Below are 13,910 nucleotides of genomic sequence, written 5' to 3'. Positions count from 1 at the left end.
TTTTAAAGAAGACATGTATAAATTCAGACGAGTAACTCTTAATTACAATAATACAGCGGGCTATTGTTTCTCTTTGACAGATGGTGGCGGCTTTACCCTGGTAATCTGCTGCTTATTTGTTTTTTTGTGCCACAGTTCGGTTTGTGCAGCTGGGTATCTAATTTCGACAGTGGTTTTGAATTTATTAAAGCGAAGCCTTTGGAAGATGTCACAGATTCAGCAGAATGGTACCACTTATAAAGTCAAAGTGCCTTCTCCAGACTTTATTTGTCACATTGCTGTGTATCAATCCCTATTAAGCACATTATTGCTGATTGTACATTGATGCTTTGAAACTGGTTAGTTCATAATGTTCAGACTGGTTAAATGGAAATCAACATTAAATATGATTGGCATCTTATTAGTGCAGCTTAACATCTGTGTGAGTCTATCAAGCACTCGGACTGTGCTGACAGCAGGAGCTGTGCTGTTCTGATGCACAAATGGGACCAACCTTAATGAGGGTTAATAACAATCATATAGCGTTAGCCGTGGAGAGGGCAGTATGTCTTTCCCAATGGGGGATTGAAGCTATTTAAGCCATAAAACATGCAATTCATTGAAGTTCATTTCCCAAGTTAACTGCATTCTGTGTTATTTACAATTTTTTCTGTGTTTCCAGATCATCATCCCATTCTTTAATTATATTATTTCCGTCTGCCTTGTGATTCAAGCGAATGTGAAGGGACTGTCCAGCTTTTGCTATTTCAAAGAAACATAGAATGTTTCTGTTCATTGACCAGGCTCATATTTGCCTCCCAATCCAATTTTTCCTCCAATTCAAATTCATTGGCTGCTCATCTCAAACTGCATTCACTGACAAGTGTTTTGTTTCTCATTTTTTAATTTATTTTTACTTTTGAGGATCTTTGAATTAGATAATATCATTTCAACACACAAGAGAGAACCCAGCCATGTCAGTAAAGATATAAATAAAGAAATAGAAAATAAATAAAGAGATCAATATCAAGATTAGAACAATCATCTGTATCAGTTGCTTGAGACAAGACAGAGTCAACACCAACACATTATATAAAACTAAGACTGGTGAAACTGTGGTGCCAAGTTCAATAAAGCCTGATGTCAGGAGAACCAAGAGAAACCTATTGAAGCACAGTATTGGGGGAATTCCTGAAACCTGGAAGAAAGCCAAGAATTTACACAAGAAAAGACCTCTGTTAATATTTCTGGAATATATTTTCCCGCATTGTTTTAAAGCAGAGTTTTCTTATAGCTATGTATTGGATGGCAGTGAAAGTAGTAGAGGTGGCAGGAAAAGGGTGAAACTGCAATAAAATTAACAGTGGTAAAGGACTAACAGGTATAATGTGTCATTTAACAGGGGCTGCAGATTTTTCAGCAGTAGGATACAGTGAAATAAACTATACAGTATATACAGCCACTTTTTCTGGATAAACTACTGAAGCTTAATGCTGTCCATTGAACAGAGTCACAAACTCGATTGTCGATTTCAGAGATTCAGAAAAATATCAAATATTGCGTTCGGAACATAATTTTATCTTGGTGCCAAAACTAGGAAATATATTAATTGTTTTGCAAGCAGATAATCCTGAATTCAGTAGCATACAACAGAATGCATAACCCTTTGTTGCTGTTCCTACCAAACTTACTATTGTACATGTAGTTAGTTCTGTTTACTTTGTCGTGTCAGCTAGGGTGTGTAATGTAACCTGGTTTTCTTTAGATTCATTGCAATTGAAATATATAGACAAAATTGCTGTTCTCACTGTTTTACTTAATTGTTTCAGATCCAGCCTGAATAATCCACTCAGTCCTTCAAATGCCGCAATATTCTCATCACCCGGTTGCAGCTCACTATAGGTGTTAAGGGCTGGTTACCCGCTCTTCACTCTGCGTAATTTCAGAAGACGAACAGCCTGAACTCTTCAATAATTCCAGGTAGGTGTCTGATCTCAGGAATCTGGGATAACAATCCTTCGCCATCAGGCTATAGATGACTTCCTGTGCCATGTCAAAGCTGGAGTGGGTCGGCGTGCCAATGTTTCTGGTGATAGCTTCTCGTGTTACAAAATCAATGTTAATCTGTGAGAAAGGAAACAGCACAGCGCTTGTTGGTATATAAAGTAAAAAAGGTGGTGTTTTTCATTAAACTGGTCTACCTCTTGAAAAACTGATTTTGCATTTATAACTTAAGAAAAAAATACCTCTTTAGGGGCATTAGATTTTATAAATTCCGAATAAATCTTCTTGGCCTTGGACGCCAGTTTTGTAGCAGACTTTGTTTTCTTGTAGTCCTCACAAGCCAGCCAGAAATCAATGTTCTCATCGCTGAATTCTTTTTTGAGGAAGGTTCTGAAGGCAGCCTGACCAGCTGAGGAAAAGCAATGAGCTTTACAATCTATCGGTTGCACTGGATACACACTTTTTTTTTTGCTCAGCCATGTGTGACACATGCCCATCACCATGCTCAGGACCATCCAAACCAGACTGAGAATTCCGCATATGTATACATGGAAATTTCTGTGTCTGGAACAGAATGCACACTCTCTCCCTGGAGGAGCTCACCCAGCCTACCAAATTTCTCACAGTATTAGACACAGGTTGGCAAGGTCCAAGGTTTGGGGACCCCAACCTGTGCATTGGGATACTGTGGGAGCTTAACCAACTAAAACTGCTTAGCCTGCCATTGATATGAGACCCTGGGTCAGGTCACTTTCAAAGGCCTGTAACTGAAGTATAGTTGAAACCAAAAGAACAGGTATTTCAAATGCACAGTGTAAGTACATTTAACTTTCAAACATATAGGGTTCTAAAATATATTCATCAAAGGAAGAGAAATTCATTTCATTTTCCAGGCTAGGTTCAAACCTCAAAATCTCTATCTGTGACAAACCTTGTTAAAAAATAGTCATGTCCAGTCTACAGGGTAAGAGAGTATAGATAGGTCCAGAGAAATCTGATAAAAAGACCTAACTGAGTGTGACAACAATCTAGTATTAGGTGTCTTACTTTTCTGATGTGTTTATCAATGAGCTGCAGTTACCAAAACTTAACTAAAGAACTGCAGGACATAGTAAATGTAGCTTTCCCCATTTAGAACAACCAAAAATATATACTTTGTATAATATATACAATAAGACATAATATATCCTACAGATTTGAAAGTTAACTCGGGTCCCCCAGAAGTGTCAGAAAGGCTATCCCCTTCACTGTACCTTGTAACTCAAAATGATTGTATGAAGATATTTGGCTTTTGCTTACATTTATGAGCCAGCAGGCTGTCCACAGATTCGGACCATACCATTATCTCTTCAGGGGTTGGCCTATGGAAACAATAACAGCTGTCCTTGAAAATAGGATTGCAATCCTTCCAGGTGTTTCCTTATAATAGCAAAATGCAAATACAAACTAATGATAGATTTTGGTTTAATGTAATTTTTTAAAATAACAGGCTATAAATGTCTTCAGTAACAAGGCAGCCTTTCCAGATTTTTCAAACGACACATCAATAAAATAACTAAATACTTAAGACAAATGGAATGTAACTTACTTTATTGGCATCTTGCTTTGCTTTCACCCTCTCGATTTTTGCAGTTGTAAATTGCAAATTCAATTTATCCGAGATCTTAAAGCCTTATCTCTGTGAACAGTCAAATTAAATGTTAGATCAACGCTTTGGAAGTGAACTGCTACATATGGTGTGTTTTCAAAATGTGCCCGAAGGATGCACATGAAGCAGGGTTTGAAGCATACTGAAGGAACAAAATCTCTCTTATTCTCTATACTGGATATAATTAGATGCTCTGAAATCCAAACATTACAAACATTGGCCCAAAATGTATTCTATTCTTATCATTCAACACTATTTACTCTTATAATTTAATATCGCCCAGAATTGTAGAAAATTCTTAAAATTCGGTCTTGATTTGAAGAACTGCAGAAAATTGTCTTCCAAATTACGACTCAATTTCAAGAATTTTAAGATCTACACAATCTTAAATTGTAGACAAGGTTTCCATAATGGCAAATACAAGGTGGAATTTCAGGTCTTTTATATTCTGTTACATTCGCTTATATATAAAGGCATAATTGCCCAAGATTTAATTTTTTGTGAGTGACCTTATTCATATATAATTATTTTCTCCTCTCTGAAGTGCCTCTCCACCATTTGCTTGTTAATACTTTTAGATGCAATGAAACAACAGAACAAGAAGACATTGGTTCAGGATTGCAAAGGGCAATTAGACAGATACCTGTATATTTTTCTTTACTCAAGGGTAATTAACAACTGGATCAGGTTGCCAGTTGAGGGTGTTTGAGATCAGGACACTGGACCTATTTAAAAAACAGCTTGATGGGAAGACACTAGGGTGGGTGTTCTGGAAGGAGGAGATCGTAACCGATCTTGTAATCTTTTCACAAGAAGTGGTATCAATGAGTCACGTATCAATGAGCTAAGGAACAGCAATTAAACTTTTTTTTACATGTATTGTAGAATAATAATAATCTTTGCAGTTGATATAGTGCTTTTCACATTAGGAAAATATCTCAAAGTAAAATAAACGTCATGCTAAGCAATCTGTGAAACTCTGGTCAGACTGCTGCTCAGACATCCATTGTACAAACTGTTTGTGACTTTAAGGGCAATATATTAATAATAATAATCCTTACCTTTTTATAGCGCTTTTCACATTGGGAGGACCCTCTAATGGGTGTAAAGTATGAAGATTGTGTGTTTTGTGAGCAAATTCAGCAGCCAATTTACACATATCAATGTCCCACAAACAGCCATGAAGTGAGTGACCAATTTTATTTGGGCAATTGTTGGTCAGGACATCTGAAGAAACTCCCTTCTCTTTTTTAATAGTGCCATGGGATCTTTAACATCCACCTGTATAGGCAGGCTGGGCTTCAGTTTAACGTCTCATCCAAAATGCCACACCTCCATCAATGCAACACATGCCCAACCCCACTGTATGAGTTGCAACTCCTGGTGTGGGGCTTGAACCTACAACCTTCTGATTCAGAGGTGAGAGTGCTACCTGTAGTGCCAAGATGATGCAGTTTAAGACAATGCTATTAATACCTGCTTGAGACAGAATTAGAAACCAGATCAACCTGTTGAGGCACATACCAAACTGAAAGTAGTTTTCTGAAAATAAACATACACTATGTCCTACTTTGTCTGCATTCAGGGTGTGTTTATTCCAACCCATTTCATACATGTGAGGAATGAATGACAATTGGAAAAATTTTAGACATGTCATTCTAGCATAAAAAAGAACAAGTCTTTCTGTTTTTTGTTGCTCTGTTCATATTGATAATCCTGTGAAATGCTTTGAGATGTCTCAATAATGCAATAAGGTGTTATATCAAGTGCAAGGATTATTCTTATTTTTATTACTAATGAAATTCATAAGAACAATCTTTTTAAAGCGCTTACAAATATATTAATCCTGTTAAATGGGGACAAGAGTTTGTATTTCACATTTGCCTACAAAATACAAGGTCACTACATTTTACAGTAAATTCTGTGAAATGCTTTGAGATGTCCTCCTGACATGAAAGGCGCTATTTCAAATGCAATGGTTATTATTATTGGCAAAGTGGAGGGAAGGTTGGCTTTTGAGGTTTATAGGAACATAGGAACATTGGAATTAGGAGCAGAAGTCTGCCATTCAGCCCCTCAAGGCTGCCCCGCCATTCAATAAGAGCATGGCTGATCTTCGAACCTAACTCTATCTGCCCGCCTTATCCCCTTATCCCTTAATCCCTCTATCCTTTAGAAATCTATCAATCTCAGTCTTGAATATGTTCAAGGACTGAGCATCTACAGCCTTCTGGGTAGAGAATTCCATAAATTCACTACCCTCTGAGTGAAGAAGTGTGTCCTCAACTCTGTTTGAAAAGGCTGACCCTTAATCTTAAGACTGTGACCCCTAGTTCTAGATTCTTCTACCAGGAGAAACAGTCTCACACTGTCTACTCTGCCAAGCCCCATAAGAATCTTATATGTTTCTATAATATCACCTCTAATTCTTCTATATTCTAGAGAATATAGGTCTAGTTTACTCAACCTATCCTCATAGGTCAACCCCCTCACCCCAAGAACCAACCTAGTGAATCTACACTGTACCCCCTCTAAGGCGAGTATTCCTTTCTTAAATAAGGAGACTAAAACTACACACAATACTCTAGGTGCGGTCTCACCAAGGCCCTATACAGTTGCAGCAAGACTTCCCTACTCTTTTATTCTAACCCTTTTGCAATAAACGCCAACATGCCATTAGCCTTCCTAGTTGCTTGCTGTACCTGCATACTTACTTTTTGTGACTGATGTACAAGGACACCCAAATCCCTCTGAACACTATCACTATCTAGTCTCTCCCCTTCTAGAAAATAATCTCTTTTGTGTTTTTACTACCTAGGTGAATAACTTCACACTTCCCCACATTATATTCCTGCACAGGATCACCATACATATAAACCCACAAATTTTCAGCACAGAGTGAGACCATTTTTTCCATTGTGTCTGTGCCACTATTACTTCTGTTTTATCAGGAGGTTTTCTGTTTTCAATGTTTTTCTATTATTTTACCTCTATTTTCTCCTGGGTACTATTAGACTACTAGAGATTAACAAATTGCAATTATTTTCACAGATATAAAAATCTGCCCTTTGTCCCATGGACAAATGGGAGTCATTCATAGCAGCAGCAACCTCATGACAAGGAAAGTGGATATAATGTACATACAGAGAGATGCAAACATAAAATATGCGACAATCCAACGCAAACATCCCTAGTACGGACGTCCCAGAGCGCTTCACAGAACACACTCTAAAGTGAATTGTGGGCGAACGCGGCAGCCAATTGCGCACAACAATGTCCCACAAACAGTCGTAGATTGAAAATGACCAATTTATTATTGTTTTTGGAGGGATTATTATTAGGCGTGTGGAGTAAGGAAACTTGCCCAAGGTTTCGCCCTGCCTGGAATTGAACTCAGGTCTCTCGCTTGCAAAGCGAGTGCTCTAACCACTGAGCTACAGGACTCCACATGGATGGCAAATAAAGAGTTGTCACTGAATATTGTTTAACAATAGTTTTACTAAAAAGTACACAATTTATTGCAACCTTTGGAACTGCAGGCAAAGGCTACAATATGAGATCATCCAATGTTAAATCCAATTTACACCAGACAGAAAAATATACAAAATTCCTACACATGTTTGCAGAGTAAACCTCATTTCTGTGAATTCTGAACATTCTTGTTCTGTACAAACATGTTAAACATGAAACGAGCAAAACATATCAAATTCTTCGCAGCCAGCGGAGAAACAATTGAATACTTGAAAATATTCTCACAACTTCTGTCTCAGTCCAGACTGCTGTCTTTTAGTGTTTAAATTATAACCGCAGAAAAGCAATGAAATATCTCCGACTGTCCTACCCTATTGTAACTACTCAATGAGCATTGTTTACTTAAAAAGGCACTTTTAATAACTGCATAAATCAAATCATATATCAGATTAAGACAATTAATGCTTACAGATTCTTTTCTTACATTTGTCTTCAATCTTTGCAAAATTGTAGACTTCTTCTTTTACCTGGGTTGAGCTCGGTGCAGCTGGCATGTTATGTACCTCTGCCTCACTTGGGAATGACACCTCTCTACCTTAGCCCTACCATGTACCATGTTGTTTTCCCATTACATCACAGACTTATGGGATAGGATGGACCAACCTGAGATGTTTTGGGAGGAGGGTTTGATTTTGTCTAAAGCACTCCGGAATAGAACTGCACATCCGTCAAAACCATTTACCCAGATTTGTGATACCTGGCGAGGGAAATCCTCAGGTTCAGGGTCAATGACTTTCACAAATAACAAAGTGCCGGTGCATAATATGGAAATACTGCTATTTGTATTATGAAAATAAAGGCATTTTTTTCTTTTAAAAATAGAATGCAAATGTTCAGTGGTTCTCTTATTCTAATGGATTTGCAGTTAATATTTCAGGAAGCATTTTGATTCCTCGGCTAGATAATTTGGTTGATTTCTTCCTGTTGCTGTAGATATTGTGCAAATCAAAATGAAGATTCTTTTTGGTGTGAAGGCCTGGATCACTTTGGTGGGGCCAATTTGCAATCCAAATCCACTGCTGAAATAATGGATCTATTTCAAGCTGGCTGGTCTGTCATCTCCAGGGCACTGCTAATGACAGACCAGCCAGCCTGGTTCATCGGCAGGATGTGGAGGGGTAGACTTGCACTGGGGGCATGGATTCTTTACACTCAGCTTCTGCTAACCATGAAAGCCAAAACCCTAATGGATAGGGTGGCTCTAGCTGGACAAGCAGTGGGAGGTTTGCCAGACAATGCTTTCAGTAGCAATCAACGTGGTTTTAGCTGATTAAATTCCAGAAATGCCCCAACACACACACTGCAATCCCCAAGCCTTGGCTCTCGCTAAACTGTGCCTAATATTCTCTGGAATTAGGTACGCATGGTGGGGAGAGAGTGCATATTCCATTCCAGACACAGGAAACTCCATGCTTAGATGACATGCATGGAACTCTCAGTCTGCTTTGGATACTCTTAAGCATTATGACGAGTTTCCGCGGACACCAGGCTGACCAAACAAAACCTGAGATAGCTAATAAATGGAATAATATACTAGAGTAATAATTGCTAATAATTATTTTTTTATTTGCTCACTGATTTTAGAACTCACCCCTTCACCAAAGATTGACTTTCAGAGGAGCTAACTGACGTACATTGTAGAATGTATTTTCAGATAATCTGCACTGGACTCAGTGTATGAAATAGGTCAATCATGAAACAATGTCTTCATGTTCTTATATCTATTAACATGTGGAGTCCTGTAGCTCAGTGGTTAGAGCACTCGCTTTGCAAGCGAGAGACCTGAGTTCAATTCCAGGCAGAGGGCGAAACCTTGGGCAAGTTTCCTTACTCCACACAGAGCCTAATAATAATCCCTCCAAAAACAGTAATAAATTGGTCATTTTCAATCCACGACTGGTTGTGGGACATTGCTGTGCGCAATTGGCTGCTGCGTTCGCACACAAATATACAGTCAATTCACTTTACAGTATATTCTGTGAAGCGCTTTGAGACGTCCAGAAGATGTGAAAAGCGCTATATCAAATGCAAGGATTATTATTATTATTATGTGGATCTCACTTTAGATCTCTTGTACACCATTCTCGCTCAGTTATTCCGAGTCAGAAGATTGTAGATTCTGGATTCATATCGAGACTTGGGCTCAGGGTTAGAATGCCAGCGTGTAGATCCAGACACCATGAGAAAGTACCTATGTAAATGCTATGAAAATGCAAGTTGTTGGCTTTTTGCTGATTCTTGCTGCAAGCAAATCACTGCTGTTGCACTTGACAGTAATTATTTGTGAAGTGCTTTGAAGTAATTGAATGAGTTAAGATATCTATAAAATGTAATTTTGTTTTTTACAGAGCAGCTTTGCACATTCTTTAATATTACTGTTAAGGCATCTCTGATGCTGTGGAAAGATTGTCAGCGAGTTATCACTTCTGTCTGATGCTGCAATGCTGTCAATGGACATTCTTCTTTAACTCATTTTAAGGGTTGTGAAGGAACTTACCTGTTTCATCTATTTCACTTCTGAAACCCTTTTGGAGTTGCTTGTTACTCATAATTTATTTCACATTTCCTTTTTGGACACAAAAACACACAGCAACTTAACTTTACAGAATATCCTGTGAAATACTTTGGGACATCCTCCCGAAGTAAACTCTGCTGTGCCAAATGTAAGGATTTTTTTTCTCTCTTGCTTTGAGAAGTTATTTTGAAGATGCTTATTTACTTTTTAAGAGCATTCACGAGAGCTGTTGGAAAAAAACGAGTAATAACTTTGACACTTCTGTGTTTTATTCCAGTATCCCACATGCCATGTTCACCTGAATATTGTAAGCAAACTGTCAAGATCCAGCCCTTCTTGGATCTGCTCAATAATTTTCTTATATATATATAAAATAACCCTTGCAATTGATATAGTTCCTTATCATATTGGAGAGACCTCTCATGGAGTTTTACTGTGAAGTGTAGTGACCGTGTGTTTATAGGCAAAGGCGAAGGCCAATTTGCTAGGGAAGCTGACATTCGAGGATTTGAGGTAAAGATGTCACAAGATCACAAGATTTGTTTGGATGAAGAATGCCTTTCAGCCTATCTAATCTCATCCCTCAAGAATACCCACCCAACCATCTTCCCATCACAGCATCAAGCTGCTTCTTAAAATTAGTCCAGTGCCCTGGCCTCAATCACGTTTCCTGGCAACCCCTTCCTTTCATTAATTACCCTGTGAGTAAAGAAAAACCTCCAGGTAATCATCCTGAAATTGCCCTTTGTAACTCTAAACCTATGTCCTACCATCTTGCTGAATCCTTAAATAAGGTCTTACCATCAGTGGCCCTTAGAAAAGTTACATATATTGCAAACAATTCTGTTTTTTTTCTCAAAGAATAGCAGTTTTCTTTTGTGGTTTGATGGATGATCACTGGTGGAACTAAGTGTGGAAGCAGAGAGCTGCTGACATTTATCTAGGGATGGTAAGCTTCCCCCACACATACCCCCAACTCTGGAGTGTTTAGAGATTTGTCCTCTTGCTCTTTCTCGAGGGCCTGAGGTTTTGTTACGCACAGGAATTATTTGAGGTAGGTTGTTATGTGCTTTACCACACTGGTTTAACTAAAAAAACAGAGTTGAGCAGGTGTCCAATGGCCACAATGCTGAGTATCTGCTGTGGTCCAGTGATGAAGTCGGGGGGTGGGGGCTAGAGGCGAAGAGGGAACAGACCAATTGGGACAGACTAGAAATGGACGAGCCTCGCTGACTGCATTTATTAACAATATGATAATTAGCATTGGTGATGATTAATAATAATAATCCTTACATTTGGTGTAGTGCTTTATCATGTCAGAAGGACACCTCTAAAACTAATACATCACATCTCGCAATTTTCACCCCTTACAGTGACTAAAATTGCATGCAAATCTTGTCCCCTCCTAAGCAAGCAATAGTTTGCCTTTTACAGATGCTGCCAAACTAAATGATAAATCTGGAAGCGCTTATCTCGGAAAAAGTTGAAGGAATGAGATGACATGTCTTTTCTTTTAGACGATACAGATAAGAATTTTTATTTTGATCTGCTAGGTATCTGATGCATTGTTTCTGTGTGTGTCAGACACCTGGTCAACTAAAAAACATTCTATTCTATTGTCTTAATCTGTAAATCTGTAGTCATTATGACTCACAGATTCAATTTATATCAGAAAGATATAAATTATCCCCAAAGTCTCTAGTCTCTTATTTAGCATATGCAATATTAATATCAGTCAAAAATAGCATCTCAGCATTGCATTGGAATGACTATCAAGTCAATTGTAGCAACATTTTGGTATGTTTGTCTGATTCATGTAAAAGAGTGCCAAAACTCTGTTATTCATTTCATGGTAATATTATCTTTTTAAATAATAATAATAATAATAATCCTTGCATTTGATATAGCGCTTTTCACGTCAGGAGGACGTGCCAAAGAGCTTCACAGAACACACTGTAAAGTGAATTGACTGTATATTTGTGGGCAAACGCGGCAGCCAATTGCACACAGCAATGTCCCACAAACAGTCGTAGATTGAAAATGACCAATTTATTATTGTTTTGAGTTTTTGGAGGGATTATTATTAGGCGTGTGGAGTAAGGAAACTTGCCCAAGGTTTCGCCCTGCCTGGAATTGAACTCAGGTCTCTCGCTTGCAAAGCGAGTGCTCTAACAACTGAGCCACAGGACTCCACAGTGTTGTCAGTGTTCTTGATGGTGGATGCCTGCCGGTTATTCCAGACAAGGTATCATACAGAAATCGTAAGCTTGTTGATTTATGGTGTTGATGCCTAGGAGCACGCATATGTTGGAATGCATGTTCCTTTTCTAATCTCCTCAAAAGAATGTACTGAACACCTGCTTTTATGAATGTCTCCCAGGCACCTAAATGCAAATTTCTTAACTTCCTACTGGATCTTCGTTTTATCATTAAAAATCTTTCCAACGTGTATAACACGGAAAATAATCTGATTACATTTTGCTTCATTCTTTGCCTGTGCTGTGTGTTGCAACTGGGCAGCAGGTACAATGCTTGTTATGTGCTGGATTCAATGGTTGCTCTCTTGTGTGACCCTCATTGAATAGCAAGTAATACAGTGCACTCCATAAAATTGAACGAAATTGGGACTGGACAGACGCCATACAATTATACAGAGTATGCAATTATCTGAACTTCATCGGAGGCATCATCTTCCTGTCATTCTCTACCCTTCCTCTGTTGATGTTCTCCGCACTTCCTCTCTTTATACCTCCTGATCCGTTTCTCTTACCGTCACTCTTCGTGCTTCCTGTCACAATATGTTTGAAAAGACACCATACCCGCACCTCACACGGTCAACTACTCAACCACTCCAATTACCTATATACAGGTGGAAATTAAATGGCTGACTATCTTTTATGCAATTAAGTGACTTATGCAATGATTTGATATGCATTTGAGTGGAGTGCAATATCATCCAAGCAAATAGAGAATTTTCTCTACCTAGACATTATCTTAGCAATTATCCGATATGCAGTTAAGTGGGGTAAACTGTACTGCATCATCATGTTTGCTGGCAGATATCAGTGCAGAGCGCAGTGGCAGTAATGAAACCAAATGTAGCCAGAAGACTCAATGCCTGGTTGCTTGAAAATATTTTAAACCATTTTATTTATTATTATTAGATATCTGTGGCAATGAGGATTACTCATTCGGTTGGAAGCTAGAGATTGTCACTAATGACTACTGATGGGCTTGAAATCAGTTGGACAGATAGACTTGACCACACATGGTGCACATGAAAGTGACCAGATAGTGCCTTTGAGCTTACTGACATAGTTGCTGTTGGATGGTCGCCGTAGGCTCTCTTTGCTTGAGCTACCAGCACTAACCAGGCTCAAAGACATGAACACTGTTGAGGTTGTTACTCATTGTATGATTGCTGATGCTCCACAACTGGAGCACATATTTCAGTGTTATTGGGCTGACCGCCAAGAGAAATACGTAAAATGTCTAAGCTGAAATATATTTGAATCAGTCCATTTAGCTGCAAAATAGACATTTGGTGACAAATCCAATGAATCGGATAATAATTATGATGATCCTTCCATTTGGGGCAATAGAAAGACATCTCCATTCCAATGACATGTCATTTCTAACCACTGCTTCAAAATTTTGGCAAAAAGCTGAGTTGTACTTTGCTTATCAACTATTGTACATGATTGTTGGTTCAAGCTCCGTGTCAGGGCCTCTGAGATAATCTGCGTTACATTGTTGGAGGTCCATCTTTCAGATGAGATGTTAAACAGAGGTTTAAGTGGCCATTAAAGATCCCATAATACTATCTGAAAAGTGAAGGGAGATTCTCCCAGTATCCTGACCAAAAATTCTCTAGAAAATTAATTCAATTTGTGCCTATATGGAACATTGCTGTGCATAAATTGCCTGCTGCATTCTCCTTCAAAGACAGAGTTACTACACTTCACAATAAACTCTGTGAAGTGCTTTGAGATGTTTCAACTTTACTGCCTCTATATGAAATGCAAGTATTATTTTTGAAATTTTATTACACACATGACAAGAAATGGAGTAGGTCTGGATAAAGTAAAATTCCATTCATAGAGACAATATTTTCTCTATGTAATGTAAAAGAATGATTACTTTGGAATCATTTATCACACAAATATGTGCATTGATCTTTTAATTCACAAAATGCAGTAGAAGTTGCCTCATTGTCAACATAAAAGCCAGGGT

General features: G+C 38.3%; 1 protein-coding gene across 1 annotated transcript; it reads right to left on the bottom strand.

The window, feature by feature from the left end:
- Window positions 1-1,864: 1,864 nt before the first annotated feature.
- LOC103180082 (regulator of G protein signaling 21) lies at window positions 1,865-9,668 on the bottom strand. Its single transcript, XM_042334969.1, has 5 exons — window positions 9,660-9,668; window positions 5,754-5,779; window positions 3,283-3,344; window positions 2,226-2,392; window positions 1,865-2,103 (listed from the first exon to the last, which is right to left on the bottom strand). The coding sequence occupies exons 1-5, from the start codon at window positions 9,666-9,668 to the stop codon at window positions 1,885-1,887; spliced, it is 483 nt and encodes a 160-aa protein (XP_042190903.1). The 3' UTR covers window positions 1,865-1,884.
- Between the last annotated feature and the right edge of the window lie 4,242 nt (window positions 9,669-13,910).

The sequence above is a fragment of the Callorhinchus milii genome, unplaced genomic scaffold (assembly GCF_018977255.1).
Source record: "Callorhinchus milii isolate IMCB2004 unplaced genomic scaffold, IMCB_Cmil_1.0 Scaffold5, whole genome shotgun sequence".
NCBI classification, from domain to species: Eukaryota; Metazoa; Chordata; class Chondrichthyes; order Chimaeriformes; family Callorhinchidae; genus Callorhinchus; species Callorhinchus milii.
The sequence above is the reverse complement of the archived record's forward strand: the minus strand, read 5'-3'. Positions and strand labels throughout refer to the sequence as shown.